Here is a 27,348-nt window from a genome sequence, read left to right as displayed (position 1 = left end):
CATTGGACAGTTTTGAATAATCAGTCTTGGGATTCAGTCAGGTGATCAATTTAGTGGAGATGCTTGCGGAAGGCTGAATTTAGGAAACTCATTGGTTTGTTCTGCTGTTGAAGAAACAGTGAGTGTAGAATGTGGTTCCTGGGTGTCTTGTGGAGGGATAGGAGTTGGGTGAGTGAATGCTCAGGAATTCACCAGAATTTGCAACTGTGCCAATCCCATGCGAGAAGCCTGAGTGCCAAGCTAGAGGCAACTCTTCACTGGTTCACGTGTCTGTAAAGATATTGTGGAGGTAAAATAGTGGGAATTTGAACTGTCTTCTTGTGTTCATACTGAGATTGTTCCAATCTTTTTGTCTGGTGTAACATAGTTCACTTTTCTTATGTAACAAATATTTTATTCTTTGTGATGAAATTTCATCAGCAGATTCCTGCAGATTTGTTCAGTAACTTTACGCCATGATTTCTTAAAAAGCCAGGATATGTCAAACCAGGTTCACTCATAACACGAGCTTTTAATGTCGCTATTTAGCTTAAATTCAAAGATAAGTTCCTAAGATGGGCGGCATCCAATTTAGTGTTTGTGACGTCCGGAGTTATGCCCCCAAGGTGAGAGGAACTACAATGCCAAACATCTATGAACCAATGCTCTGATTCATTGCAGACAGGTGCCTCCTATTAACAGCTCTCCCTGCTGTCTTCCTCTGTGATAACTGAGCTGACCAGTTCTACCTGCTGTTCTCCAGCCCAACCCTTATGCTGCCTAGAGCAACACTAGCTCAGAAATCCACAAACCTCATTTCAACTATTTTAATGAACGAACAAAAACACAGAGTGTGCGCCAATGGAATTTTGAAGATACAAGTGGATGAGGATGGAGATGGCGTGGTGGTGGTGGTGGTGGTCAAAGATTGTCCAAAGAGCTTCCCTCACAGTAACCCAAGAAATGGACTCTTCACTGTTCAGATCAAGTGTCTATACCTTGCCCCCTAACCCTCAAGAAACCACCATTTTTTTCGCTCTGGCATCCCATCTCTCTTGCTCCAGCAACTCCCCCCCGAAACTTTCTCACTGCTCCCACATCACAGTTTTGCCACCTTCCAAACATTGTTACCCACCTTCACCAGCCCTCGTATACACCACAACCATGTCCCTTGCGGCTCCTGGTTGAAATTGGCCTCCCAGTTCATCTCAGGCTCTCCCTGAGGAATCACAGCTCCGCCGCCCACATTCCCCAGCCCCCCTAAGAAAACCCAAGACCACCTCTCCATTACTACCAACACATCGATCACCATCAGAACTACAAATGCTCGCAATCCCTATAACACATCTTGTGCCCAACCATTATCTGAAACATCATCGCTACATTCTCTCTCTGTTTCCCGGGTTTTAAAAATGTAAGAGATAAAATTAAGGTTAAATATTTTATACTTAAAGACTGACGCTAGCATTCATATGATAGAATCAACTGTGCAGAAGGAAGCCATTTGGCCCATCTAGCCTGCACAGACAACAATCCCACCCAGGCCCTATCCCCGTAACCCCACACATTTACCCTCCTAATCCCCCTGACACTAAGGGCCAATTTACCATAAACAATCAACCTAACTCGCACATTTTTGGCCTGCGGGAGGAAATCGATTCAGACACAGGGAAAACATGCAAACTCCATATAGACAGTCACCTGAGGCCAGAATTGATTCTGGCTCCCTGGCACTGTGACAGTGCTAACCACTGTGCCACCATGCCACCTTCAACCTTAAAATACCTCCAGAACTCTAATAATGGTCAATTTCCTGTGACGTGACACATGGGGAAACGAAGCCAAGTGTAGTCAGACACAATGACATGCACAGTGATGGAGTGGCAAACACATAACCTTGCACAAAATTCTACATTGCTTTCCTTTTTATGCAACTATTTTCTGTTGAAAATCATGAATTGTATTGGGAACAATAACTGAGATAGTAATTTGCTGTTCGGTACAGTACCCCAGACCAAGTATACCTGTTGATTGAAGGCCGAATTACCCCCTGGCATAGGTAAACAGGACGGGGCCACTTGGAGCAGGTCAAGAGGTGAGCCAGGGTTACTGCTTTTGCTATCATTCATGGAATAATTCCACACCAAGGCACTAGGGCAACATAAGGTTATTGTCTGCAGGAAGAACAAAAACAGGCTTTAAACTGGACTCGCACATAAATGTCAACAAGCTTCGAAATGTATCACGTGAATTTAAAAAAAACACAGTTAACAGCCAATTTCCTGAAATGAGCAAGGTAATATTGTGCAACTGAGGATCATCACATACTGCCAACTCATTCTGTAAGAAGTCTCGCAACACCAGGTTAAAGTCCAGCAGGTTTATTTTGAATCACGAGTTTTCGGAGCACACTCATTTGATGAAGGAGCAGTGCTCCGAAAGCTCGTGAATCTAAATAAACCTGTTGGACGTTAACCTGATGCTGTGAGACTTTTTACTGTGCCCATTCCAATCCAATGTCAGCACCTCCACGTCAAAACTCATTCAGTAATATCTCATTTCCTCAGCACCCTACCACATTCTATTCCCATCACCATGAGCTGCACAAAGATTTTGCTTTTGATGGATTCATGAAGAAAGGGGGTCATGGGGCGAAGTGGGTAAAGTCGCCCAACTCCGAGCCAGAAGCTCTGGGTTCAAGACCCACTAAAGTGTTTGTTGGTCACAGAAGGTGCGTTCATAACCAGCCTGCAAATCCTTCCAGCATGCCTGTCTATTATCTGACACGGAAGAACATACGGGGCTATGCAGAATGGCACTTGGTAAATTGCTCCTTCGGAGAGCCAGCAAAGACATGATAGGCCAAATGGCCTCCATCTGCGCTGTGATTGTGTGGGACCCTAGAATGGGAAAGTCTCAAAATCCAATCAGAGAGAAATTCTCTTCTTCAGGCATCAGAAACCAGTGGCATCTAGGGCTTGCTAGTGTTGCTTCCCAGATTGTGGGTATCTAGAATATGGAGCAGGTGGGGAGGGGGGGTACCATCTCAGGATAAGAGACCTGATCATTTCGGACTGAGGCGAGGATAAATCATTTCATTCTCGGATTATAGGTCTTTGGAATTCTCTATCCTAACAGTTGTGGATGCTCTATCTTTGAATACAGTTAAAGATGAGGGTGGGATTCTCTGGCTACGCTCGCCTCAAAACCAGAGAATCCCGCCGAGGTCAATGGACCTTTGCATGGTCTGCCCCCACCTCCCCCCCCACCACCCCGGTACAATTCCCGTGATGGGTGGGACGGGACAGTTGCTGCCGAGGTGTTTGCTATTTGGCCTCTCAGGGAATGGGAGGAGGGCAGGGTAAGTGGAGTTGAGGTAGACATTCTGCCATGATAATAGCAAAGCAGACTCGAGGGGAAGTACTGTCTACTCCTGCTCTTATTTATTCTTATAAAGGAGCTGAAGCCCTTTCGCCCACTTTAGGGAAGACTTTCCATTTTCATCAAAAAATAAATAAATGCAATGAAGTGGAAGGAGGTTTACAGAAGAATTAGTGCAACAATCCACTGTCAGAAAGATTGAACTTTATTTACATAGTCATTTAAAACACTGACATCTTCTTGTACAGTCCTGTTCTTGAGACACCACAGAGACCAATCCTGAATGTGCACCACTGCAGCGGATATCAATGAGACAGTGTTACTGATTTGTTATTGGTTTATGTAAAATGTTCACTGATCATCCAACCATCAATGGGGACGAAGTAGAAAGGGTCAACAGCTTCAAGTTTTTAGGTGTCCAGATCGCCAACAACCTGTCCTGGCTCCCCCATGCTGACACTATAACATATGACACTAATGCCTCTACTTTTTCAGAAGACTATGGAGATTTGGCATGTCAGCTACGACTCTCATCAGCTTTCTCAGACGCACCACAGAAAGAATTCTTTCTGGTTGTATCACAGCTTGGTATGGCTCCTGCTCTGCCTAAGACCGCAAAAAACTGCAAAAGGTTGTGAATGTAGCCCAATCCGTCACACAAACCAGCCTCCCATCCACTGATTCTGTCTACACTTCCTGCTGCCACAGCAAAGCAGCCAGCATAATTAAGAATACCACGCACCCCGGACATTCTCTCTTCCACCTTCTTCCATCGGGGAGAAGATACAAAAGTCTGAGGTCATGTACCAACCGACTCACGAACAGCTTCTTCCCTGCTGCTGTCAGACTTTTGAATGGACTTACCTTAGATTAAGTTGATCTTTCTCTACATCCTAGCTATGACTGTGACTCTACATTTTACACTCTCTCACTTTCTTCTTTATGAATGGTATGTTTCGTCTGTATAGCGTGCAAGAATCAATACTTTTCACAATACATGTGACAATAATAAATCAAATCAAATTATTGCAAAGACAGGAAACTTGGTACAAACTCATATTCTACACCATCCAATTTCTCATTTTGTGCCTCTTTTGTTTTCAGCACTTGCACTTCTGTCAACCAACCGTGTCCTGTTTCCCATCCAAATATTTAATAATCAATATTTTCCTTTTGTTTATTTATAATTATTTATCATTGTGCCCCCCTCCCAACTCACCACCCTTCCCCATCACTTTTCCCTTGTACTGTTCCCTCTCATAAGCTTGCTACCTGGTAGGTCTTTCAGCAACATTATCACCTGACAGAAAAATGTTAACCTCTTTTCCATAATCCACAGTCGCTGAGGAACATTAGAACAGAAGCAGTCCATTCAGCCCTTTAAGCCTGTTTGTCCAATCAATAAGATCCTGCTTCCCCTGTGACCCAAATCCACTTGCCTCATATCCATTAAAACCTCTGAGTATTAAAAATCATCTCAGAACTAAAACTGACAATTGATATTCCCTCGGTTGTAGTTTGAGTTTCAAAGTTCAGCCATCCTTTGTACGTAGAGATGTATCTGACCTTCACTCCTGAATCGGGCGACACAGTGGTACAGTGAGGCACTGCTGCCTCACAGCGCCAGGGTCCCATGTTCGATTCCCGGCTTGGGTCACTGTCTGTGTGGAGTTTGCACATTCTCCCCGTGTCTGCATGGGATTCCTCCAGGTGTTCCAGCTTCCTCCCACAGTCCAAAGATGTGCAGGTTAGGTGGACTGGCCATGCTACTTTGCCCCTTAGTGTCAGGGGGACCAGCTGGAATAAATGCATGGAGTTGTGGGGATAGGGCCTGGGTGGGATTGTGGTCGGTGCAAACCTAATGGGCCGAATGGCCTCCTTCTGCACTGTAGAATTCTGTGATTCTATCTTGCTTTTTCATACTTAGCCTCCTCCTCTTAAACTCCCCAAAAATAGTTTCTCTCTGCCTGTTACCCTTAATACTTAAAAATTTTGTTCACCCTTTAACGTTCTAAGTTCAAGGGCCTCCTTACCATAGTGTTTCCTGATGTTTGATTGTTTTACAAATTCTAAATTTCAAACATCTGGAGAATTTTATGTTGTCTTTTCAAGATCCAATCTGGTTTATTGGCTGGAGTTCAGTTTAAAGTTTATTTATTAGTGTCACAAGTGAGCTTACATTAATACTGCAATGAATTTACTGTGAAAATCCCCTAGCCACCATACTCCGGAGTTTGTTCAGATACTCCGAGGGAGAATTTAGCATGGTCAATGCTCCTACTCAGCACGTCTTTCGGACTGTGGGAGGAAACCAGAGCACCCGGAAGAAACCCATGCAGACACGGGGGGAGCATGCAGACTCCACACAGACAGTGATCCGAGCCAGGAATCAAACCCAGGCCTCTGGCGCTGTGAGGTACCACCGTGGTTGTACAGCGCAGAACTGGGTTATTCAGCCCACTGTGCCTGCTCGGCCCCCTTTAATGCTCTGCAGCGAGAGTCACACACTGCAGTATTAATGTAAGCTCTTTTATGACACTAATAAATAAACTTTAAACTGAACTCCAGCCAATAAACCAGATTGGATCTCGAAAAGACAACATAAAATTCTCCAGATGTTTGAAACTTAGAATTTGTAAAACAATCAAATATCAAGAAACACTATGGTAAGGAGGCCCTTGAACTTAGAACATTAAGGGATGAACAAAATTTTTAAGTATTAAGGGTAACAAGTAGAGAGAAACTATTTTTGGGGAGTTTAAGAGGAGGAGGCTAAAGTATGAAAAAGCAAGATAGAATCATACGCACACACACTGAAAGCCTGAAATCCAAAACAGAAAATTCTAGTCTCAGCAGCTCTGACAGCTTCTGTGCAGAGAGTAGCAGAGTTAAACATTTCAGGTCAGTGACCTTTAACATAACCTTGTATGCTCTGACAAAAGGTCCAGAAACGTCGACTCTGTTTCACTCTCTGCAAATGCTGCCTAACCTGCTGAGTATTGTGTCGTCAGAGATACGAATGGAACAACGATTACAAAAACAAGCAATATTAGCTGCAACAGCAATTGTGACTGAGAGTAATACATACTGGGACTTTGGTCAAGTTATAATTAAACACAGATGGAGGTTAGAAGGCTGCACTAAGTCATGACTTTCCTGTAAACTGTGACCTGACACTCCCTGGGTTTACCCAATATGGATAGTTATGCTCGACTTCTTAGCACCAAGAGTTCCCACCATTTCCATAAATGGTTGCAGCAATGTGACCCTACGTGCAGTTTGGGATGAGCATTATGGGGGTGTTTACGAGTAACTTCATTGGCCGCAAATGAACATTGTGATCAGTTTCCAGTAATAGCATTGGCTGGGTGCCTGAGAAATTTGTGGACGATTGGGTAAGTTTGGGAATAAAGGAGGGTGTTTTGGTGTTTGTTTCCTGCGACGACCCGAGACCAACCGTCACAATTGTGCCCTGAAGAACACCTTCAAAGAAGAAAACGACGAGGAAGAATCTACATTGGGAACGGACCTGGCCAGCGCTAAAAATGATGTGGAGATGCCGGCGTTGGACTGGCGTAAACACAGTAAGAAGTCTGACAACACCAGGTTTAAGTCCAACCAATTTATTTGATAGTAAACTCACAAGCTTTCGGGGTTTGCCCTTCGTCAGGTGAATGGAGAGTTCCGGCCTCAGACAGAGCATATAACAGCACACACAGTTTACAGATTACTGATTAGAATGCGAGTCTTTACAACAAACCTGCTATTCAAGTCTTAAAGATGCCAACAACGTGAGTGGAAAGAGCATTATGCACAGGTTAAAGAGATGTTGTATTGTCTCCAGATAGTACAGTAAGTTGCGACAAAAGCTGGGGGATCTTTGTACAAGGGATTTCAGGATGCCTTTGATCCGAACCTTCAGAGCACCCTCCGTGCTCTCATTCCACGTATTCCCCGCGTTGGAGATCTCTACTGCCTCTCAAAGGTACACAAGGCAAACACACTCGGCCGTCCCATCGTATCAGGCAATGGGACCCTGTGCAAGAACCTCTCCGGCTACGTCAAGGGCATCCTGAAACCCACTGTACAAAGAACCCCCAGCTTTTGTTGCGACTTACTGTACTGTCGGGAGACAATATACATCTCTTTAACCTGTGCATAATGCTCTTTCCACTCGCACTGTCGGCATCTTTAAGACTTGAATAGCAGCTTTGTTGTGAAGACTCGCATTCTAATCAGTAATCTGTAAACTGTGCTGTTATATGCTCTGTCCGAGGCCAGAACTCTCCATTCACCTGACGAAGGGACAAAACCCAAAAGCTTGTGAGTTTACTATCAAATAAATTGGTTGGACTTAAACCTGGTGTTGTCAGACTTCTTACAGTGCTAAAAACCTAGGGTATATTCATTTTCAGTTAAAGAGTTAGTGTTAAGAGTTGAAGTGAAAAAGGTTAGTGTCGCAACTGTTGTACATTTCAGTTTGGTACCTAAAGTGTTGAAGAAACTAAAACTTAAGTAAATTTGTGTCACCTCCAGTCCTTTGGTTTGTTATACTAAACTAAGTACCTGGAAAGAGATTTAAGTTTATAGTCGGATAACAATTTCCTGAATTTTCTGTTTATTGTATTATGTTGGGCGGCATGGTGGCAGAGTGGTTCACATTCACTGCTGCCTCACAGCGCCAGGGACGCAGGTTCAATTCCCAGCTTGAGTCACTATGTGTACAGAGTCTGCACGTTCTCCCCATGTCAGCGCGGGTTTCCTCCTGGTGCTCCAGTTTCCTTCCACAGTCTGAAAGACATGCTGGTTCGGTGGATTGACTCGAACAGGTGCTGTTGTGTGGCGACTAGGGGAATTTCACAGTAACTCCATTGCAGTGTTAATGTAAGTCTTAATTGTGACTAATAAATAAGCTTTACTTTATATTAGTGTTCTGCATCTATAACATTATGTACACTACAGAACCACATTTAATGGAGTCGACAGGCTCCATTTCTCAAGTCACATTTTAGGTGAGACCACACTGTAAGAACACAAGGAAAGCAGGAGTAGACCATTCGGCCTATCAAGGCTGCTTCCCCATTCAACATGATCATGACTTATCCTCGACCCGAATTTATCTTCCTGCCTACTTCCTATTATCCCTCAATTCCAAGGAACTAAAGCCTGTCTTTCTCAGAGTTAACTATATTCAGCAATGCAGCATCTACAACCTCTAGGGTAGAGAATGCAAAAGGTTCACAATCTTCTGAGTGAAGATGTTTTTCTCATCTCCACCCTAAGTGATTGGCCCCTTATCTTGAGCCTTTACCTGCTGTAGACTCTCTGGACTCTTAAATCAAGCAACCTCTTGGCACCTGGTCAAGACAGGATGGACTGCCTGGCCTTCTTCAATGCTTCCATACCCAAGGTAACATGGAAATGTATCCTTGTGTTAAGCACGAACTGCCAAAGAATGAAGCCGTCAGTACCAGGTGATAGAACCCATTCTTCTCAAACAAAGAGCTAATGAACTCTGTGTCTGTAACAGCATTGTGACTGTAACATAAGGGTCCAGCACAAATAGTGTTAATGTGGGACTGAGTACAGTGCCTCACACACATTAATGTAAGCGTGCACGTGACCTGTACCTTGGATTCAATCTCGTGTTGGACAGTGCTATGTGCACAAGCAAACACGGAAACAGCTCCTAGCTTGAATCTTCCATTATACATATGTACATATTTATTAAATACATGCAGTTAACCAACCTAAGACAACAAGGACTTCACTAAGACCTATTGAATGATATCTGATGCCCTTCAACAGTGACCTGCTATAATATTATTATTCATGCTACTCTATTATAAAGCAGAGAGCATGACTTCAGGAATACCCCACATATTAACTCTCCAGCCCAAGAATCTCTGACCACACAAAAATTCTCAACATGTATCTATAGATTTTGGGCAGCACAGTGGCTAGCACTGTGGCCTTGCAGCACCAGGGACCCGGGTTCGATTCCAGTCTTGGGTAACGGTATGTATGGAGTTTGCACATTCTCCCCGAGTCTGTGTGGGTTTCCTCCACATGCCCCGGTTTCCTCCCACACTCCAAAGATGTGTAGGTTAGGCGGATTGGACATGCTAAGTTAGTGTCCCAAGACGTACAGGTTAGATAGATTAGTCATGGTAAATGTGTGTGGTTCCAGGGATAAAGCGAGGGAGAGGGCCTGGGTGAGATACTCTGTCAGAGAGTTGGTGCAGACTCAATGGGCTCATTCTGAACTGTAGGAGTTCCATGAAATGGCTGAAGTGGCACTAGATAAATTGCTCCTTCGGAGGGCCAGTGCAGAAATGATGGGTCGAACGGCCTCCTTCTGCGCTGTAACCACTCTGCAATTCTGTGAAGGAACGGGTCACACTTTAAAACTGGCAAATTCAGCAGGCAAGTGACTTATTTCCCTGTAAACCAATGTTTGTTCCTCTCACTTGTATTATGTGACAGTTTCTCAAGACCAAGGTATTGAAAATGGTGCTCACACAATCCCAAATGACAGCCACACAAGCAGGTCAAGAAAATAACGGAGATGGAAAAAAAACTTAAATCTACTCATGTGGCCTGAAAAATATCCCAGGGACTGAAGATTCTCAAACACTGGCAGCCATCCCATTTAAATAGGCCAATCTGTCCCTGTAACACAGGTACACGATACACTGTAGTTGGACCACAGCAACTTCAATGAATGGACTTTCTGCTTAAAAAAAAGCAACTGGAAATGGATTGCCTCCATCGCCACCAAACAAATATATAATATGTTTCTGTAACATTTACCACGGAGGGAGTACAGCAGAGATTTACCTGGCTGATTCCTGGGATGGGATGGTGATATGAGGAGAAACTAAATGGGTTAGGATTATATTCACTGGAGCTTAGAAGAGCGAGATGGAACCTCATGGAAACTTATAAAATTCTAACAGGGTTAAACAGGGTAGAGTCAGAAAGAATCCAAAGTCCAAAGATGTGCAGGTTAGGTGGATTGGCCATGCTAAATTGCGTCTTGGTGTCAGGGTGACTAACTAGGGTAAATGCATGGGATTAAGGGGTTATGGGGATAGAGCTTGGGTGGGATTGTGGTCGGTGCAGACCCAATGGTCCAAATGGCCTCCTTCTGCACTGTAGAATTCTATGATTCTATGAACATTCCCAATGGTGGGGGAGGCCAGAACCAGGGGTCATAGTTTGAGGTTAAGGGGTAAACCTTTTAGAACTGAAATTTCTTCACTCAGAGGGAAATTTGCGACCACAGAATGTAGTTGAAGCCAAAAATGTTGTCTGATTTCAACAAGAAATTAGATATAGATCTTGGGGCTAAAGAGATTAAGGGATATGGGAGGAAGGGGGTAGGGATCAGGATATTGAATTTGAAGATCAGCCATGATCAGGATGAATGGCGGAGCAGGCTTGATGGGCCATGTGGCCTACTCCTGCTTCTAGTTTCATTGTTTCTATAACCTCAGCACTTCCTCTAACACTTCACAATTAACAAAATAATTTTAATCTGTAGTCACTGTGATAAAGTAGTGAGTGTGGCAGCCAATTTGCACACAGGAAGATCTCACAAACAGCAGATAAATATCAACCAGATAGTCAGCTTTCCATGAACAATGTTGGCAGAGAGATAAAAACTGGCTAAGACACCAGAGGAAGTTTCGCTACTCTCCTTCAGAGCAGTGACATGCTACACCTGAGAATGCAGATGTAATCTCACCTTAAAGTGGCAGCAGGCAACTTGCAGCCTGGGTTCGCCTCTGGGCCCTGAGTGTGGCCCCCCAAGACATTTTGCTGACCGCTGCCCACGCGCAGGGTTGCCAGATTCCACCTAATTTCCATCCATGTGGCATTTTTCTTGCCGGTGTGACTGAAGTGGATCACACATAAAGCAAGGGCAATTGAAGTGAGGTGCGTGCTGATTACTCTCAATATTGACTGTGAGAACTGTGCGCTCCCTCTGCGTTCAATCTAGCATAAATATTTCTTTTGGTTTTACCGTTTGAAGTTGATGACAGTTCAATTAATATATGAATGATTGAACATTTTCCGTAACTTGTTATGAAATATTCAATGCGTACTAAATGTATTTAATCTTATTCATGAGGTCATGGTTAGTGAAGAAGCCCGATTTCAAATTTGCGGCCCACTGAGATGAAGGACGGCCGCTCGTGCAGCCCACCCACTGGCCTAGATTGACAATCACTGACGTAAAGCCTCAGAGAGGCAGCATCTCCAACTGAGGCTGAGGAATTAAGTTTATACTTTGCTTCAGTCTTCACAAAGGAAGACATAAATAATGTACCAGAAGTTCAGAGGGAAACATGTTTTATTGAGGCGCTGAAGGAAATCAGTGTTTGTAGAGAAATGGTTTTGGGGAAATTGATGGGATTGAAGATGAATAAATCTCCACATGCTGATAATCTTCATCCCAGAGTAGTTGAGGAATTGGCCCTGGAAATAGTAGATCCATTGCTGGTTATTTTCCCAAATTCTTTGGATTCTGGAATACTACCTACAGATTGGAGGGTAGCTAATGTAAGCCCACTATTCAAAAAGGGAGGTAGAGAGAAAACAGGGAACTATGGACCAGTGAGCCTAACGTTAATATTGGGGAAGTTTACTTGTTGCAAAGCTGCAAGATCCAGCATCACACAAGCATACTTACTTTTTGTGCTAAACAGAAACCGGGGTGTATACTGGTAAGAATATTGTGTTGGAACAGTGTTCATAGCTTTTAAGGTTTGTGCAGCACCATGGTTGGTTCTTTTCATGTTTGCACTCGGTAAAAGTTATTGCAAATTTTATACGGGTTGATTGTAAATAAATTTTGTTTGATAAAAGCTCCTTAGTGGGTCATTTGAATTGTATCTGGAATGAAACATCTTGTGCCAAAATTCAAGGTGCAAAATCTATGATATAGGCTGACTCCATGAAGCAAATTGTAGTTTCTGACCGGGATTACAACATATCTATACTACTTAACACCATCAAGCAACTCCAACAGGTTTGTCAGACATGGAAAGGAATTTTACTGGCACGCCCGCCCTGATTCCAGGGACGGGTGAGACTCGGAGAACAGCATTCTCCATTGGCCTCGGGCGGGATCGTACGAACCTCGGGTGGACGTGCCAGTAAAATTCCGCCCATGGTTTCCCTTTCATAGGTCCAGAAGACAGAAACAGAAAACAAACACTTCTGTAACTTTATGCTTTTTGGCCTTAGCTGCAAGCTCTGTGGCAGCAACCATCCTAATCTGACACTTCAGAGCAGCGCTGAGGGAGTGCTGCATTGTCAAAGGTGCCATCTTTCATAAGAACATAAGAAATAGGAGCAGGAGTAGGCCAACTAGCCCTTCGAGCCTGCCCCGCCATTCAATAAGATCATGGCTGATCTGTCGTGGCTCAGTTCCACATTCCCGCCCTCTCCCCATAACCCTTAATCCCCTCGCTTATCAAAAACCCATCAACCCGCGTCTTAAAAATATTTAGCGAGGCAGCCTCCACCACTTCAACGGGCTTTCAGATGAGACATTGAATAAACCCCCCCATCTGCCCACTCGAGTGGTTATCAAAGATTCCAATGCACTATTCATAAATAGGGGATTTTCACAGTAACTTCACTGCAGCGTTAACGTAAGCCCACTTGTGACCAATAAATAAAAACTTTTTTTAAAAAGCAAAAGCAGGGATGTTCGCCTGGGCGGCCTGGCCAATATTTATCCCGACGTTTCCCAGTGCTTCATTTGAGGAGAAGCATTTTGGCACATATTGTGGCTGTATAAGGCACTATGGTAGAGGATCAGAGGGTAAGATAGGGTGGACAGTGAGAGCCTTTTTCCTCGGGTGGTGATGGCTAACACAAGGGGACACAGCTTTAAATTAAGGGGTGGTAATTATAGGATGGATGTCAGAGGTAGGTTCTTCACTCAGAGGGTAGTAAGGGCATGGAATGCCCTGCCCGCAGCAGTTGTGGACTCGCCAACTTTAAGGGCGTTCAAATGGTCATTGGATAGGCATATGGATAACACTGGAATAGTTTAGGTTAGAGGGTCAATAGATTGGTTCCACTGGTTGGCACAACATTGAGGGCCGAAGGGCCTGTACTGCGCTGTAATGTTCTACGTTCTATGAGAATATGATCTCTTCCTTCCCTTCAATTGCTGGAGAAAGCATCATGAGTAAGACAAGGTTGATTAATGACCCTTTGACCGAAGATAGAGAACGGGCACGGAAGTGATTTGTTTTTGTTCAAAACCAGAGAGTCTTTATTAAAAACCAGCCAATTAAATCCACCGTCTAAAAGTGGTCTCCGCAGGAGGTACCAGAAAACAAAATCCGGTGACGTTTGTTGCAGCAGTTTTTAAAGTAATGGAGTCTCACTTGCAAATCACACAAAATCAATCCTGCCATTTTTAGCATCTGTCTGCGACTCTCAAATTCAGCCGCACGAAAGAAAGAAAGAAGTCGCCATCTGCTTCGACGATTGGATCACGACAACATCTCAGTGTTCGTGCCCAGGCAGACATACCTCCAACAGTAAAACAACAATTGCAGAAAACAGCACTGACACCACAACAAGTGGTTACGGCACAGGAATAGAAAATGACGAAGCAAAAAAAAAAGACACACGCAGGCCAACACTTTTTTTATATATATATATATATATATATACACCCAAAACGCCTTCTAGCAGGTGCTTCCAATTACTCGTCTACATCAGTTGCCTTCCGCACAATTTCTAACTGAAAACTCAACCCAAGCACTGACAAAAGATATTTCTTGAAACGCTGCCCGGTTGGGCTGGAAGCATTTCAACTCCCAATGCTCAGAAGAACAAACACAAAAGGGACTCCCTGCAATATCTGCCCAATAAATCGCCAAACACCATTCCCAGCACAATGTAATATCCACGCCCAAGTACTGTAAGTCCAAAAGCGGTGGCGTTTTTGCAGCCTGCGCAAACTTCGGCAGAATTACAAGTAACCCGTTCTACTGTAGCGGCGGGTGGAAGGAGATGCATTCCTGCCCAAGTTTAAACTCAAGCGTGAAGAGAGGACCTCTGCGGCGCCTTGCACTAACTCGGGGCAACTCAAGCTGCTCAGGGCCGAGGAACCACCCTTAATCTTTCTCTCCGTTAACGTAGTGCATTACTGCTGCAACGTAGGAAAACGCAGCAGCAAATTTGCGCGCTGCGAGGCTCCCACTCTTAGTGATACTGGCAGAGGGCTAAATATTGGCCAAAGACGCTGGGAGGACATGGGGAGAATGCCCCTCCACGCGCACCCCCCCCCCCCCCCTCCCCCCAGCTGCTCGTCAAACTACCACCAAGGGCATTTTGTTTTCCGTCCATAGAAAACACAGCCGAGGAGGGACATTAGGCTCGGAAATTTCTCGCCCCGCCTGCCACGGGAATCGTAGCGGGCGGGGGAGAGGGGCCACGGACCGTGCAGAGGTCCATTGACCTCGAGTGGGATTTTCTGGTCTTGGGGCGAGCGACACCTGGAAAATCCTGTCCTGGGCCTGTCATTTCATTCTTCCTTCCAGGAACAAAGAAGGGAAGGAAAGATTTGAACCCCCCTCCGCCAGGCAGAAACCAGGCGGGGAGCCAATTAAAACGGCCGCAGCGACTCCCCAACAATCCCATTGCCTTCCCGCAGGTTGGGATTTCATCCTGGCCTTTTGAGGCGGGAGACACACTCGCTAGCACGGCGGTACTTTGCCTGAAGCCCACTTCAACCTTAACCCGGTGTCTGCAAAGGGAAGTCATTTCTTGTCTAGACGGACCAGGCAGCGAGGAACCAGGGCCAGAGGTGACGCGGGAGGATGTGCGTTTTATGTTGTGGTTGTTTTTCTATAGTCTGGTGGCAGCAGGTGTTCTGACCCAGCTCTCCCCTCACTTCCCTTCAACCAAAAGAAAGTCCTTCTGACCACCCTCCCCACCTCCCCCAACTGCTCAATTCCTTCAGGTGCCTGTCAGCTGTCTGAAATCGTGATCCCCTGGGGACCTGCCACTAGACTCCCCACTCACCTGACAAAGGGGCAAAGCCACAAAAGCTAGTGGCGTTTGCTACCAAATAAACCCGTTGGGCTTTAAGCTGGTGTTGTGAGATTTCTTACTGAGTTAACATGTCCACAGGCTTCATGCTGCAACACCCTTCCCCTCTCTCTGCATTACCAGGAAATAAAAATCATTCATTTACAGTCCCACCGCGGTGTTGAACTATCTCTCGGCTGAAACTCTGATTTATTTTGCTGCCAGAGGACTAAGCCAACTGCTAATGACTCTGCGTAAAGTTTGTTTGGATTTGTGTTCTCATGCTGTGACTAGGGGTTGCTCTGGATGATTTGAGAGTGTGTTGGCTATGCTGTAATCATCCTTTTTTTCTTCATTCATGATGATGACAGCTTTACCGGCCAGGCCAGCGTTTATTGCCTCTCCTTAACTGCCCTAGAGAAAGTTCTCAGGGAAGCACGTGTCTGCGTGGGTTTCCTCCGGGTGCTCCAGTTTCCTCCCACAGTCCAAAAAGATGTGCGGGTTAGATGGACTGGCCGTGGTAAATGTGTGGGGTTACTGGAATAGGGTGTGGGAGTAGGCAGGGAGTCAGTGCAGACTCGATGGCCTCTTCTGCACTGTAGAAATTCTAAGGTGGCGAGTGAGCTGGCTTCTTGAACCGCTGCTGTTCACGTGGTGCAGGTACACCCACAGCGTTGTCAGTTCCCCGGTTTTGACCCAGCAACAGCGAAGGAGTGGCAAGACCTTCCTCAAGAAACAAGTGTCACAAGAAAAAGCAAAACGCATTGAAAACCTGGGATATTTCAACCTTGTGGACTTGATTACAATGCTCTACCATGTAAAATCAACCCAAACCCTGAGCGATTTTAGAGATTTGAAAGTGTGACGGTATTTAGTTTTGTGAAATTGGCTTGATGGGCTGAATGGTCTCCTCCTGCACTGTAGGGAATTCCATGATTCTTATGTCGACCAAAAAGAAAAATCAATGTAATACCCTCAACGGAAATGTATTTATGTGCAACGAATAGACTCCCGGGAGATCCAATTAGACGGAATGATCCCCTAAAAATAGAGAAACACCAACAGGTTCGATACTATCACTGGAAAGAGCAAATTTCCTTCAATTCCGATCTCTCTCTCTCCCCCCAACAATAGGCCTTAATGGGAACAAAACAATATCCCCTAACCCCACCACAACACTGGTGATGCCACATGCTCCATGAAACTCCACTCCCCACCACCCTCCCCCCACCTCCCCGCCCCCCAACACACACACACACACACACACACACACACACCCACACACACTACACACAAAGTCATAGAAACATAGAATCCTACAGCTCAGAAGGAGGCCATTCGGCCCATCGATTCTGCACCGACTACAATCCCATCCAGGCCCTAAACCATAACACCGCATATTTACCCAGCTAATTCCCCTGAGACTCCGGGGCAATTTAGCATGGCCAATGCACTCAACCCAGACATCTTTGGTCTGTGAGAGGAAACCAGAGCACCTGGAGGAAACCCATATAGACGCGGGGGCAATGTGTGAACTCCAGATGTTGATCCAAGGCTGGAATTGAACCCAGGTCCCTAGCACTGTGAGACAGCAATGCTAACCACTGTTCTTCCAGATTCCAGCATCTGAAGTATCTTGCTTACTTTTATGAAAATATCCATGTTGTTTTGGATCAGAAGACGATGTAGGTCACTGAGTACAGGCATATCCTAACAAAGTGAATCATTTCGAGTGTACGAAAATAAGATTCCACGCCAAATAAATTTCCACATTAATAGAACTTAATCTGTTTCTGTGGCAAAAAAAAATGCAACTCCAGCAAGGTGATGTAATTCTCCAGTAAAGCCTTCAGTTTTCAATTTGTATCCTCCGCACCATCAACACACAGTCCAACTCTTCCTGTCTAGTCTCCTCTTTCATCTGTCCCAGCTCTGAGGGTTGACGGCGCTATGAACAATTTTTCATTGCTGATTTCCATCTTCTGCTGTCCTTCCTAATAGAGAAGCCAGTCCACATTCCAACACTATCCATCCACGTCATCTTGTGCACATGCTTTCCAGGTGTCTTGCCCTGCATTATTCCAAACACTCACTAGAGACGTAGAATTGTCACAGTGCGGAGGGAGGCTATTTGGCCCATCTTGTCTGCACCATCTCAACGAATAAGTGACTTATTTGTTGCCATTCTCGCACCCTCTCTTGTAACCCTTCACATTCTTTCTTTTTAGAACATAGAACATAGAAAGCTACAGCACAAACAGGCCCTTCGGCCCACAAGTTGCGCTGATCATATCCCTACCTACTAGGCCTATCTATAACCCTCAATCCCATTAAATCCCATGTACTCATCCAGAAGTCTCTTAAAAGACCCCAACGAGTTTGCCTCCACCACCACCAACGGCAGCCGATTCCACTCACCCACTGCCCTCTGAGTGAAAAACTTACTCCTGACATCTCCTCTGTACCTACTCCCCAGCACCTGAAACCTGTGTCCTCTCGTAGCAACCATTTCAGCCCTGGGAACTAGCCTCCAAGAATCCACCCGATCTATACCTCTCAATATCTTATGAACCTCAATCAGGTCACCTCTCATCCTTCGTCTCTTCAGGGAGAAAAGACCTAGCTCCCTTAACCTATCCTCATAAGGCATGCCAACCAATCCAGGCAACGTCCTTGTAAATCTCCTCTGCACCCTTTCAAGGGCTTCCACATCTTTCTTGTAATGAGGCGACCAGAACTGCACACAGTACTCCAAGTGGGGTCTGACGAGGGTCTTATAAAGCTGCAGTATTATCTCCCGACTCCTAAATGATGGTTTGATTCCTTGTTCAAACATTTTAATTGAACCTGCCTCCACCACCTATCCCTGACCAATGCTGTGTCACCGGCTCCAACCCTGCTCTAACAGTATAAAATCAATTCCTCTCTAACTCTGAAGAGTGATAGGGACTCAAATTTGACTCTGTTTCTGTCTTCATAGATACTGATGGTGTGGAGTTGCCACCATTGGACTCGGGTAGGCACATCAGGAGAGAATCTCTCACCTGATAAGGAAGCAACGCTCCGAACGCTCATGCTACCAAATAAACCTGTTGGACTTTAACCTGGTATTGTGAGACTTCTTACTGTCCACAAAAACTGCCAGACCCATCGGGGCGATTTTTACCGTTCCAACCACCACGGGAATCGGAGCGGGGTGGACCATGGAAAGTTCCGTTGACCTTGGCGGGATTTTCCGGTTTCAGGGCGAGCGAGACCGGAAAATCCCATTCATTAACGTTATCCAGAATTTTCTATTTTGTTTCCATCACGAGCATAAATGGATGAGCCACGTGAAAAATGAAAGCAGAACGGAGAGAGAAATGGGAGAGAGAAAGAGAGATGGCATTGTTCATATAAACCTAGAAAATCATATCCAAATTCAATCGAAGCCAAGAAACAGGATACAATATAAATGATTGGAAAGCAAAGAAAAATAAATGTTGGGAAGGATTTTTTTTAATTTCAACATTTAACACTCTTGATGGTCTACGGAAGCCTCAGGGAAGACAGGAGCAAAAGAATCATTCAAAAGGCATCCTTCTGTTATTGCAAAGGATCTGGAACAATGAGAGAAGCTTTAAAAGGTCCAACTGTTCTTTATGAGGGAGATTCACCTTTTCATGTCCCGTCCCCCTGGTGGCTATCCATGGTATAGCACGACACAGCCTGCTCAACTATGGAACCCAGCCTGAGACTAAAGAGGCAAAAGGGAGTTAACTTGCCTGCCTGTTCCAACAGCTCCACTGCCAGAGCGCCAACACATGAAAGGAAAATGGAGCTGAGGAATACTCGTTGGTTGGTTGGTTTAGCTCAATTGGTTGGACAGCTGGTTAGTGATGCAGAGTGACGTCAACAGCGTGGGTTCAATTCCCACAGCAGCAGAGGTTCTTCATGAAATCCCACCTTCCCAGCCTTGCCTCTCACCTCAGGTGTGATGATCATCACCTCAAAAGGGACAGCAGCCTCTGGTCATTTGGGACTATGGCTACTTTACTTTTGAAGCAGCATGGTGGCACAGGGGTTAGCATTGCTGCCTCACAGTGCCAGGGACCTGGGTTCGATTCCCAGCTTGGTTCACTGTCTGGAGTTTGCAAGTTCTTCCAGTGTTCACGTGGGTTTCCGCCGGGTGCTCCAGTTTCCTCCCACAGTCTGAAAGACGCGCTAGTAAGGGCGTATTGGCCATGCTAAATTACCTCTCAGTGTCCCCAAACAGGCACTGGAGTGTGGCGATTAGGGGATTTTCACAGTAACTTGATTGTAAGCCTACTTGTGACACTAATAAATTCAGGCAGGAAGAATGGACAAAAGCAAAATACAGCGTCTAATGGATATCTGAAATAAAACAGAAAATGCAAGAACTCTGAAGATGAGTGATACGGACTCAATATGATAACTCTAGTTTCTCTCTCCACCGATGGTGTCAGAGTAGCTGAGCTTATCCCGCAGTTTTTATACGAAGAATGGAATAACTGAGCAAGGTACCAGGCAGGATTCAGCACCCTGTGAAATGGCACACTTAGAAACATCAGCAGCAACTTCCACTCATCACAGAATCACAACAGTGCAGAAGAGGCCACTCAGCCCATCAGGTCTGCACCAACTCTGACCCCAGGCTCTCTTCCCTGCCCCATTCCCGCGACTCCGCTCATTTATCATGGCAAACCCATTTAACCTAGACATCTTGGGAGTCTAAGGGGCAATTTAGCGTGGCCAATCCACCTAACCTTCACATCTTTCGACTGTGGGAAGAAAACAGAGCACCCGAAGGAAACCCATGCAGACATGAGAAGAACATGCAGACTCCACACAGACAGTGACCCAAGCCAGGAATTGAACCCAGGTCTCTGGCGCCATGAGGCAGAAGTGCTACCCACTGTGCCACCGTGCTGTCCTTTATGCAGTGCAGACCATCACAGTTTTCTTCGCAGAAGAAAAATGGAGAAAATTAGCAGTGGAAGCCAGAGGGAATTTTCAAGGCACTTTCATAAGAACATAAGAACATAAGAAATAGGAGCAGGAGTAGGCCATCTAGCCCTTCGAGCCTGCCCCGCCATTCAATAAGATCATGGCCGATCTGTCGTGGCTCAGTTCCACTTTCCCGCCCTCTCCCCATAACCCTTAATCCCTTCTCTTATCAAAAACCCATCAACCCGCTTCTTAAAAATATTTAGCGAGGCAGCCTCCACCACTTCAACGGGCAGAGAATTCCAGAGATTCACCACCCTTTGAGTGAAGAAGTTCCTCCTCAACTCCGTTCTAAACCGCCTCCCCTTTATCTTGAGGCTGTGCCCCCTAGTCCTACTGTCAAATGGGTATTTTTTAATTTGGCACAAGTATGGTGGTTTGAGAGGATAGAATGTGTTGCTTGTTCCTAATTACCCTTGAACTGAGTGGCTTGCAAAAACATTTCAGAGGACAGTTCAACGTCAATCACATTTCTGTTCACCTGGAGTCACATGTAGGCCAGACTGGGTAAGGACGGCAGATTTCCTTCCGTAAAAGACATTAGTGAACCAGATGGATGTATTATTGTCCTATGTACTGAGATACAGTGAAAAGAATTGTTTCTTGTGCACTGTACAGACAAAGCATACCGTTCATTGCGGAGAAGTGTGAGGTAATTCACTTTGGTAGGAGCAACAGATGTGTCGAGTATAGGGCTAACGGGAGGACTTTGAATAGTGTGGATGAACAGAGGGATCTAGGTGTGTGTGTACATAGATCCCTGAAAGTTGGGAATCAAGTAGATAAGGTTGTCAAGAAGGCGTACGGTGTCTTGGCGTTTATTGGTAGGGGGATTGAATTTAGGAGTCGCAGTGTAATGTTGCAACTGTACACTACTCTAGTGCGGCCGCACTTGGAGTACTGTGTGCAGTTCTGGTCCCCGCATTACAAGAAGGATGTGGAGGCGTTGGAGAGGGTGCAGAGGAGGTTTACTAGGATGTTGCCTGGTATGGTGGGGAGGTCCTATGAGGAGAGACTGAGGGATCTAGGGTTGTTTTCGTTGGAAAGAAGGCGGCTAAGAGGGGATCTTATTGAAACATATAAGATGATTAGAGGTTTAGATAGGGTGGATAGTGATAGCCTTTTTCCTCGGATGGAGAAAGCTAGCACGAGGGGGCATGGCTTTAAATTAAGGGGGGGTAGCTACAGGACGGATGTCAGGGGTAGGTTCTTTACCCAGCGGGTGGTGAGGGATTGGAATGCCCTGCCTGCTGCAGTTGTAAATGCGTCTAGTTTGGGGGCGTTTAAGAGATCTCTGGATAGGTTTATGGACGAAAAGGGATTGGTATAGGCTAGTGGGTCATTGTTTTTGTAACTGGTCGGCGCAACATCGTGGGCCGAAGGGCCTGTTCTGCGCTGTAATGTTCTATGTTCTATGTTCTATGTACATAGGGGGGAAGAAAAGCAGAGGGTGCAGAATGTAGCCAGGGTGCAGAGAAAGATCAGCATGGTATAAGGTAAAGTCAAAAGTCTGATAGCAGCAGGGAACAAGGTTGGTTGTCTTTTTTTTCCTTTTTGGTTCAGGAAAATTGAAAATTAAGCGAGTGCAAATCATTTCAGCACCAGTAAGCCTTCCTCCTCCCATCACTATTTTCGTTACAGTGCCAAACTCCTCCCAAAAGTTCTTGCCTCACTAAGAAGGGGGGGGGGGTCGGAATTAAAAACAATCTTAAAACATTTATTGACTCAGCATAATCTTCCTTCTTTCTGCACCTTCATTGCACTGGAAAGTTTAAAGTAAATTTAATAGTGCCGTAAGTAGGCTTACATTAACACTGCAGTGAAGTTACTGTGAAAATCCCCTAGTCAACACAGTCCAGCGCCTTTTCAGGAACACTGAGGGAGAACTTAGGACGGGGGCAATGCAGACAACCAGCATGTCTTTCTGACGGTGGGGGGACACCCACGCAGACATGGGGAGAACGTACAGGCTCCGCACAGATAGCGACCCAAGCCAGGAATCAAACCCGGGTCCCTGGCACTGTGAGGAGCAGCGCTAACCACTGTGCCGTCCCAGTTTAGATACAGCTCACTATCTTGTGCTCTAATTCAATCTTGCCTCCTGGAGAGTGGTCCTGGGTTTGAGACTCACTCCAGGGGATCTGAGCACACACTCCAGGCTGGCGCTTTGGCACAGTGTTTCACAGCATGCTGCACTTCTGCTAACCACAACAGGCCTCTTGGCACTAGTATGAAGGATGGGTAATTCCCTCAGTATCCTGATCAACATCACAGGGAAACAGTGGTAATGTCATTGAACCAGCAATCTGGAGCCTCCTTCTGTGCTGCAACCTTTCTACGGTGCCTTTGCAGAAAGTTACAATTCCCACATTGAGCAGGCAAGCAAGTTATTTTCTTTCTGAAGGAAAGCAACTGGTTGTTTCTTGCCTCCACTGCTCCATTCCCTGCCGCACACTGCATCCAACAACTTCATTTCTAGTCTGAGCAGGAGATGTGGACAAGCAGCCAAGCTTACTGGCCCTTCATCAAAGTTCTGTTACACGGAGGAAGCAGCCGGCCTCAAGCTAATGCTTCACCAACCCGGGGCTGGTGAGACTGACTCTTCGCCGTGACGGACTCCAGATGTTAACTCATGTCAGCTCCAGTCACTAATTTCCAGTTAGATTGGGGGAGACAGTGGCAGAGTAGTCACGTCAGTGGACAATGTGGTTGACTCTTAACTGACCCCCAAGGGCAACTAGGGACGGGCAATAAATACTGGCCAGCCAGCAACGCCCAAGTTCCATGAATGAATACAAATGACTGGTCATCCAGAGGTGCAGATCACTGCTCTGGGGACATGGGTTCAAACCCCACCACGGCTGTTGGTAGATTGGTTAATTTCAATTAACAAATCTGGAATTGAAAGCTAGTCATATAATGGTGACCACAAAACTATTATTGATTGTTGTCCCTGATGCCCTTTAAGGGGGAAAATCCGCTGTACTTTCCCGGTCTGGCCTACATGTGACTCCAGACCCACAGCAATGTGGTTGGTTCTTAACTACCCTCTGAAATTGCTGAGCAAGCCACTGAGTTCAGAGGGTGGCCCGGTGACACATTGGTTAGCACTGCTGCCTCACAGCGCCAGGGACACAGGTTTGATTCCTGGCTTGGGTCACTGTCAGTGCTGAGTCTGCAAGTTCTCCCCGTGTCTGCATGAGATTTCCTCCGGGTGCTCTGGTTTCCTCCCACAATCTGAAAGATGTGCCAGTTAGGTGAATCGGCCATGATAAATTCTCCCTCAGTGTAGGTACCGGAGTGTGGCAACTAGGAGATTTTCAAGTAGCTTCACTGCAGTGTTAATGTGAGCTTACTTGTGACAATTGAATAAACCTTAAACTTCTAAATACCAACAACTCGACGAGCGGTCAGCAATCACTTGACCATGCGCCATCTCAATGTCCTGTTCAATCCAGAGCTCAGCTACAAATCCCACATCCAAATCTATCGCAACAAATGCTGGCCTTACATAAGAACATAAGAAATAGGAGCAGGAGTAGGCCATCTAGCCCTTCGAGCCTGCCCTGCCATTCAATAAGATCATGGCTGATCTGTCGTGGCTCAGTTCCACATTCCCACCCTCTCCCCATAACCCTTAATCCCCTCGCTTATCAAAAACCCATCAACCCGCATCTTAAAAATATTTAGCGAGGCTGACATCCCCATGAAAGTATTTAAAAAATTCACACTTTAAAAAAAAACTTTACTACACAATTCACACAAACTACACAGTTTTAAGCAAAACGCAGCAGCAATGCCATGTTGAACTGGCAGGTGTAGACACCAAGCCGAGCTCCTGCCATATCAAGCCATCCCAATCATAGCAGCTAAATATTTGCTTAAACAAGAGGGTTCACATCTGACATTGAGGGGTGACTGTCAAGCACTTTAAGACAGTCCCAGGATAAAAACAAAGTTGGAAGGTGCGTATGTATTTAATTAGTGAATGGGGCCACAGCTCCACACTTCTGAAATTCCTCTCATATCTCAAATCACAAGTGCTTTCTTGAAAGAAAGGGAGAATGCTGGAAAATTCATGACAGGTCAAGAGGCAAGAACTGAGAAACACAGAAACTAGAAGCAGGAGCAGGCCATTCAGCCTTTCCTGCCTGTTCCACCATTCATTTTGATCCTGGCTGATCATCAAATCCAATATCCTGATCCCGACTTCCTGCCATATCCTTTGATACCTTTAGCCCCAAGAGCTATATCAAACTTCCTCTTGAAATCACACAATGTTTTGGCTTCATCTACATGATAAGGCAGTGAATTCCACACATTCACCACCCTCTGGGTAAAGAAATTTCTCCTTATCTCAGTTCTAAAAGGTTAACCCCTTATCATCAAACTACGACTCCCAGTTCTGGACTCCCCCATCAATGGCAACATTCTTTCTGAATTTACCCTGTCTAACCCTGTTAAAATTTTATAAGTTTCTGTGAGATCCCTCTCACTCTTCTAAACTCCAGTGAATATAATCCTAACCAACTTAAGTCTTTCTTCATATGACAGACCTGCCATACCTTCACTGCACTCCCTCAATAGTAAGGACATCCTTCCTCAGATAAGGACACCAAAACTGCACACAATACTCCAGGTGTGACCTCACCAACACCCTATACAACTGCAGCAAAACATTCCTATTCTTATACTTAAACCCTCTCACTTTGAAGGCCAACATACCATTTGCCTTAGTTATTTCCTGCATACTTACTTTCAGCGACTCATAGAATCATAGAAACCCTACAGAAAGAGGCCATTCAGCCCATCAAGTCTGCACTGACCACCATCCCACCCAGGCCCTATTCCCATATCCCTATGTATTTTACCTGCTAATCCCTCTAACCTATGCATCTCAGGACACTAAGGGGCAATCAACTTAATCCGCACATTTTTGGACTGTGGGAGAAAACCGGAGCACCTGGACTGATGCACAAGGACACCAAGGTCTCACTGAGTATCCACCTCTCTCAAAATTATACGCATTCAAGTAATATTCCTATTATTGCTACCAACATGGATAACCTGACATGTATCCACATTATACTGCATCTGCTCACCTATCCAAATCACATTAAAGCATCTCTGCATCTTCCTCAGATCTCACCCCCCACCCAACTTTGTATTATCTGCAAATTTGGAGGTAATGCATTCAGTTCCCTCTTCCAAATCATTAACAAAAAACATGAACAGTTGAGATCCTCACACAGATCCCTGCGGAACCCCACTAGTCACTGACTGCCAATCAGAAAAAGATCCATTTATGCTAACTCTTTGCTTCCTATCTGCTAACCAGCTTTCTGTCCATCTCCAGACATTACCTGCAATCCCATGCATTTAACTTTGCGTAGTAATCTGTAATATGAGATCTTGTTAAAAGCCTTCTGAAGTCTAAATAAACCACATCCACTGGCATTCCTTGGTCAACTCTACGAGTTACATCCTCAAATAATTCCAATTGATACTATAAGCATGATTTCCCTTTGGAAATCCATGCTGACTTTGTCTGTTTATACCACTGCCTTCCAAATGCAGAGCTATAAAATCCTTGACGATGGACTCTAGCAAGTTCCTCAGTACTGATGTTAGGCTCATCGGTCTATAGCCCTTTCAGCCTGTTCCACCATTTAATTAGATCATGTCTGATCTAAGGCTTAACCCCATAGGCCTGCCAGTGGTCCATATCCCTTAATACCTGTGCTTGACAAACATTTATCTATCTCAGATTTAAAATCAGCAACTGATCTAGCATCAACAGATTAATAACCTAGATATGCAGGATAATGCCCTGGAGACATGGGTTCAAATCCTACCATCTCAGCTAGTGGAATTTAAATTCATTTGAAAAAAAACCTGGGATATAAAGCTAACCTTAGCAATGGTGATCATGAAACTATTATCAACTGTTGTAAAAACCCATCTGGTTCACTAATATCCTTCAGGGTAAAAATTCTGCCATCCTTTCCCTGTCTGGCCCACATGTGACTCCAGGGCCTCAGCAATGTGGTTGACTCTTAGCTGTCCTCTAAAGTGGTTGAGCAAGCCACTCAGTTCAAGGGCAATTAACAATGAGCAACGAATGCTGGCCCACATCCCATGGAAGGATTTCTTAACAATATAAATGCGATAGCAATTTATGCATAGCAAGATCCCACAGCAACAATGCAATAAGGGCTAGATAATTTTATTTTCCCCTAATTGCAGTTGATTGAGGGATAAATATAGCCCAGGATAAAACTCCCTAGGTCTTCTTCAAACTAATGCTGTTGGATCTTTCACGCCACCTGAGGCGAGATTCAGGGCCTCATTTTAACATCTCTTCCGAAAGACACTTGCAACCCAGAGTCGAGATTTTATGCTCAGTCTCTGATGGTTGGGGGGGGAAGAGGCACTCCCACCCAGAACCTTCTGGTGGCCACTATACTCACTGACCCATGTCCACCTCGCAAGGATATTTTGGCCCTGGAGGGAGTGCAGAGGAGGTTTACTAGGCTGATACCGGAGTTGAGGGGATTGAGCTATGAGGAGAGGCTGAATAAACTAGGCTTGTACTCGTTAGAGTTTAGAAGAATGAGGGGAGATCTCATTGAGACGTATAAGATGATGAATGGGATGGATAGGATAGAGGTGGAGAGACTCTTCCCGCTCAAAAAAGACAGTAGGACTAGGGGGCACAGCCTCAAGATAAAGGGGAGGCGGTTTAGAACGGAGTTGAGGAGGAACTTCTTCACTCAAAGGGTGGTGAATCTCTGGAATTCTCTGCCCGTTGAAGTGGTGGAGGCTGCCTCGCTAAATATTTTTAAGAAGCGGGTTGATGGGTTCTTGATAAGAGAGGGGATTAAGGGTTATGGGGAGAGGGCGGGAAAGTGGAAC

General features: G+C 45.3%; 1 protein-coding gene across 1 annotated transcript in view; it reads right to left on the bottom strand.

Moving 5' to 3' along the window:
- LOC145341129 (mediator of RNA polymerase II transcription subunit 12-like protein) overlaps positions 1–27,348 on the bottom strand; it is a 564,757-nt gene that overhangs the window by 450,921 nt on the left and 86,488 nt on the right. The window contains 1 exon segment of the mRNA XM_080186002.1: positions 2,004–2,153. Within this exon segment, the coding sequence (XP_080042128.1) occupies positions 2,004–2,153 (150 nt within the window).

This window comes from Carcharhinus amblyrhynchos, chromosome 3 (assembly GCF_965287045.1).
Source record: "Carcharhinus amblyrhynchos chromosome 3, sCarAmb.v2.hapA, whole genome shotgun sequence".
NCBI classification, from domain to species: domain Eukaryota; kingdom Metazoa; phylum Chordata; class Chondrichthyes; order Carcharhiniformes; family Carcharhinidae; genus Carcharhinus; species Carcharhinus amblyrhynchos.
The sequence above is the reverse complement of the archived record's forward strand: the minus strand, read 5'-3'. Positions and strand labels throughout refer to the sequence as shown.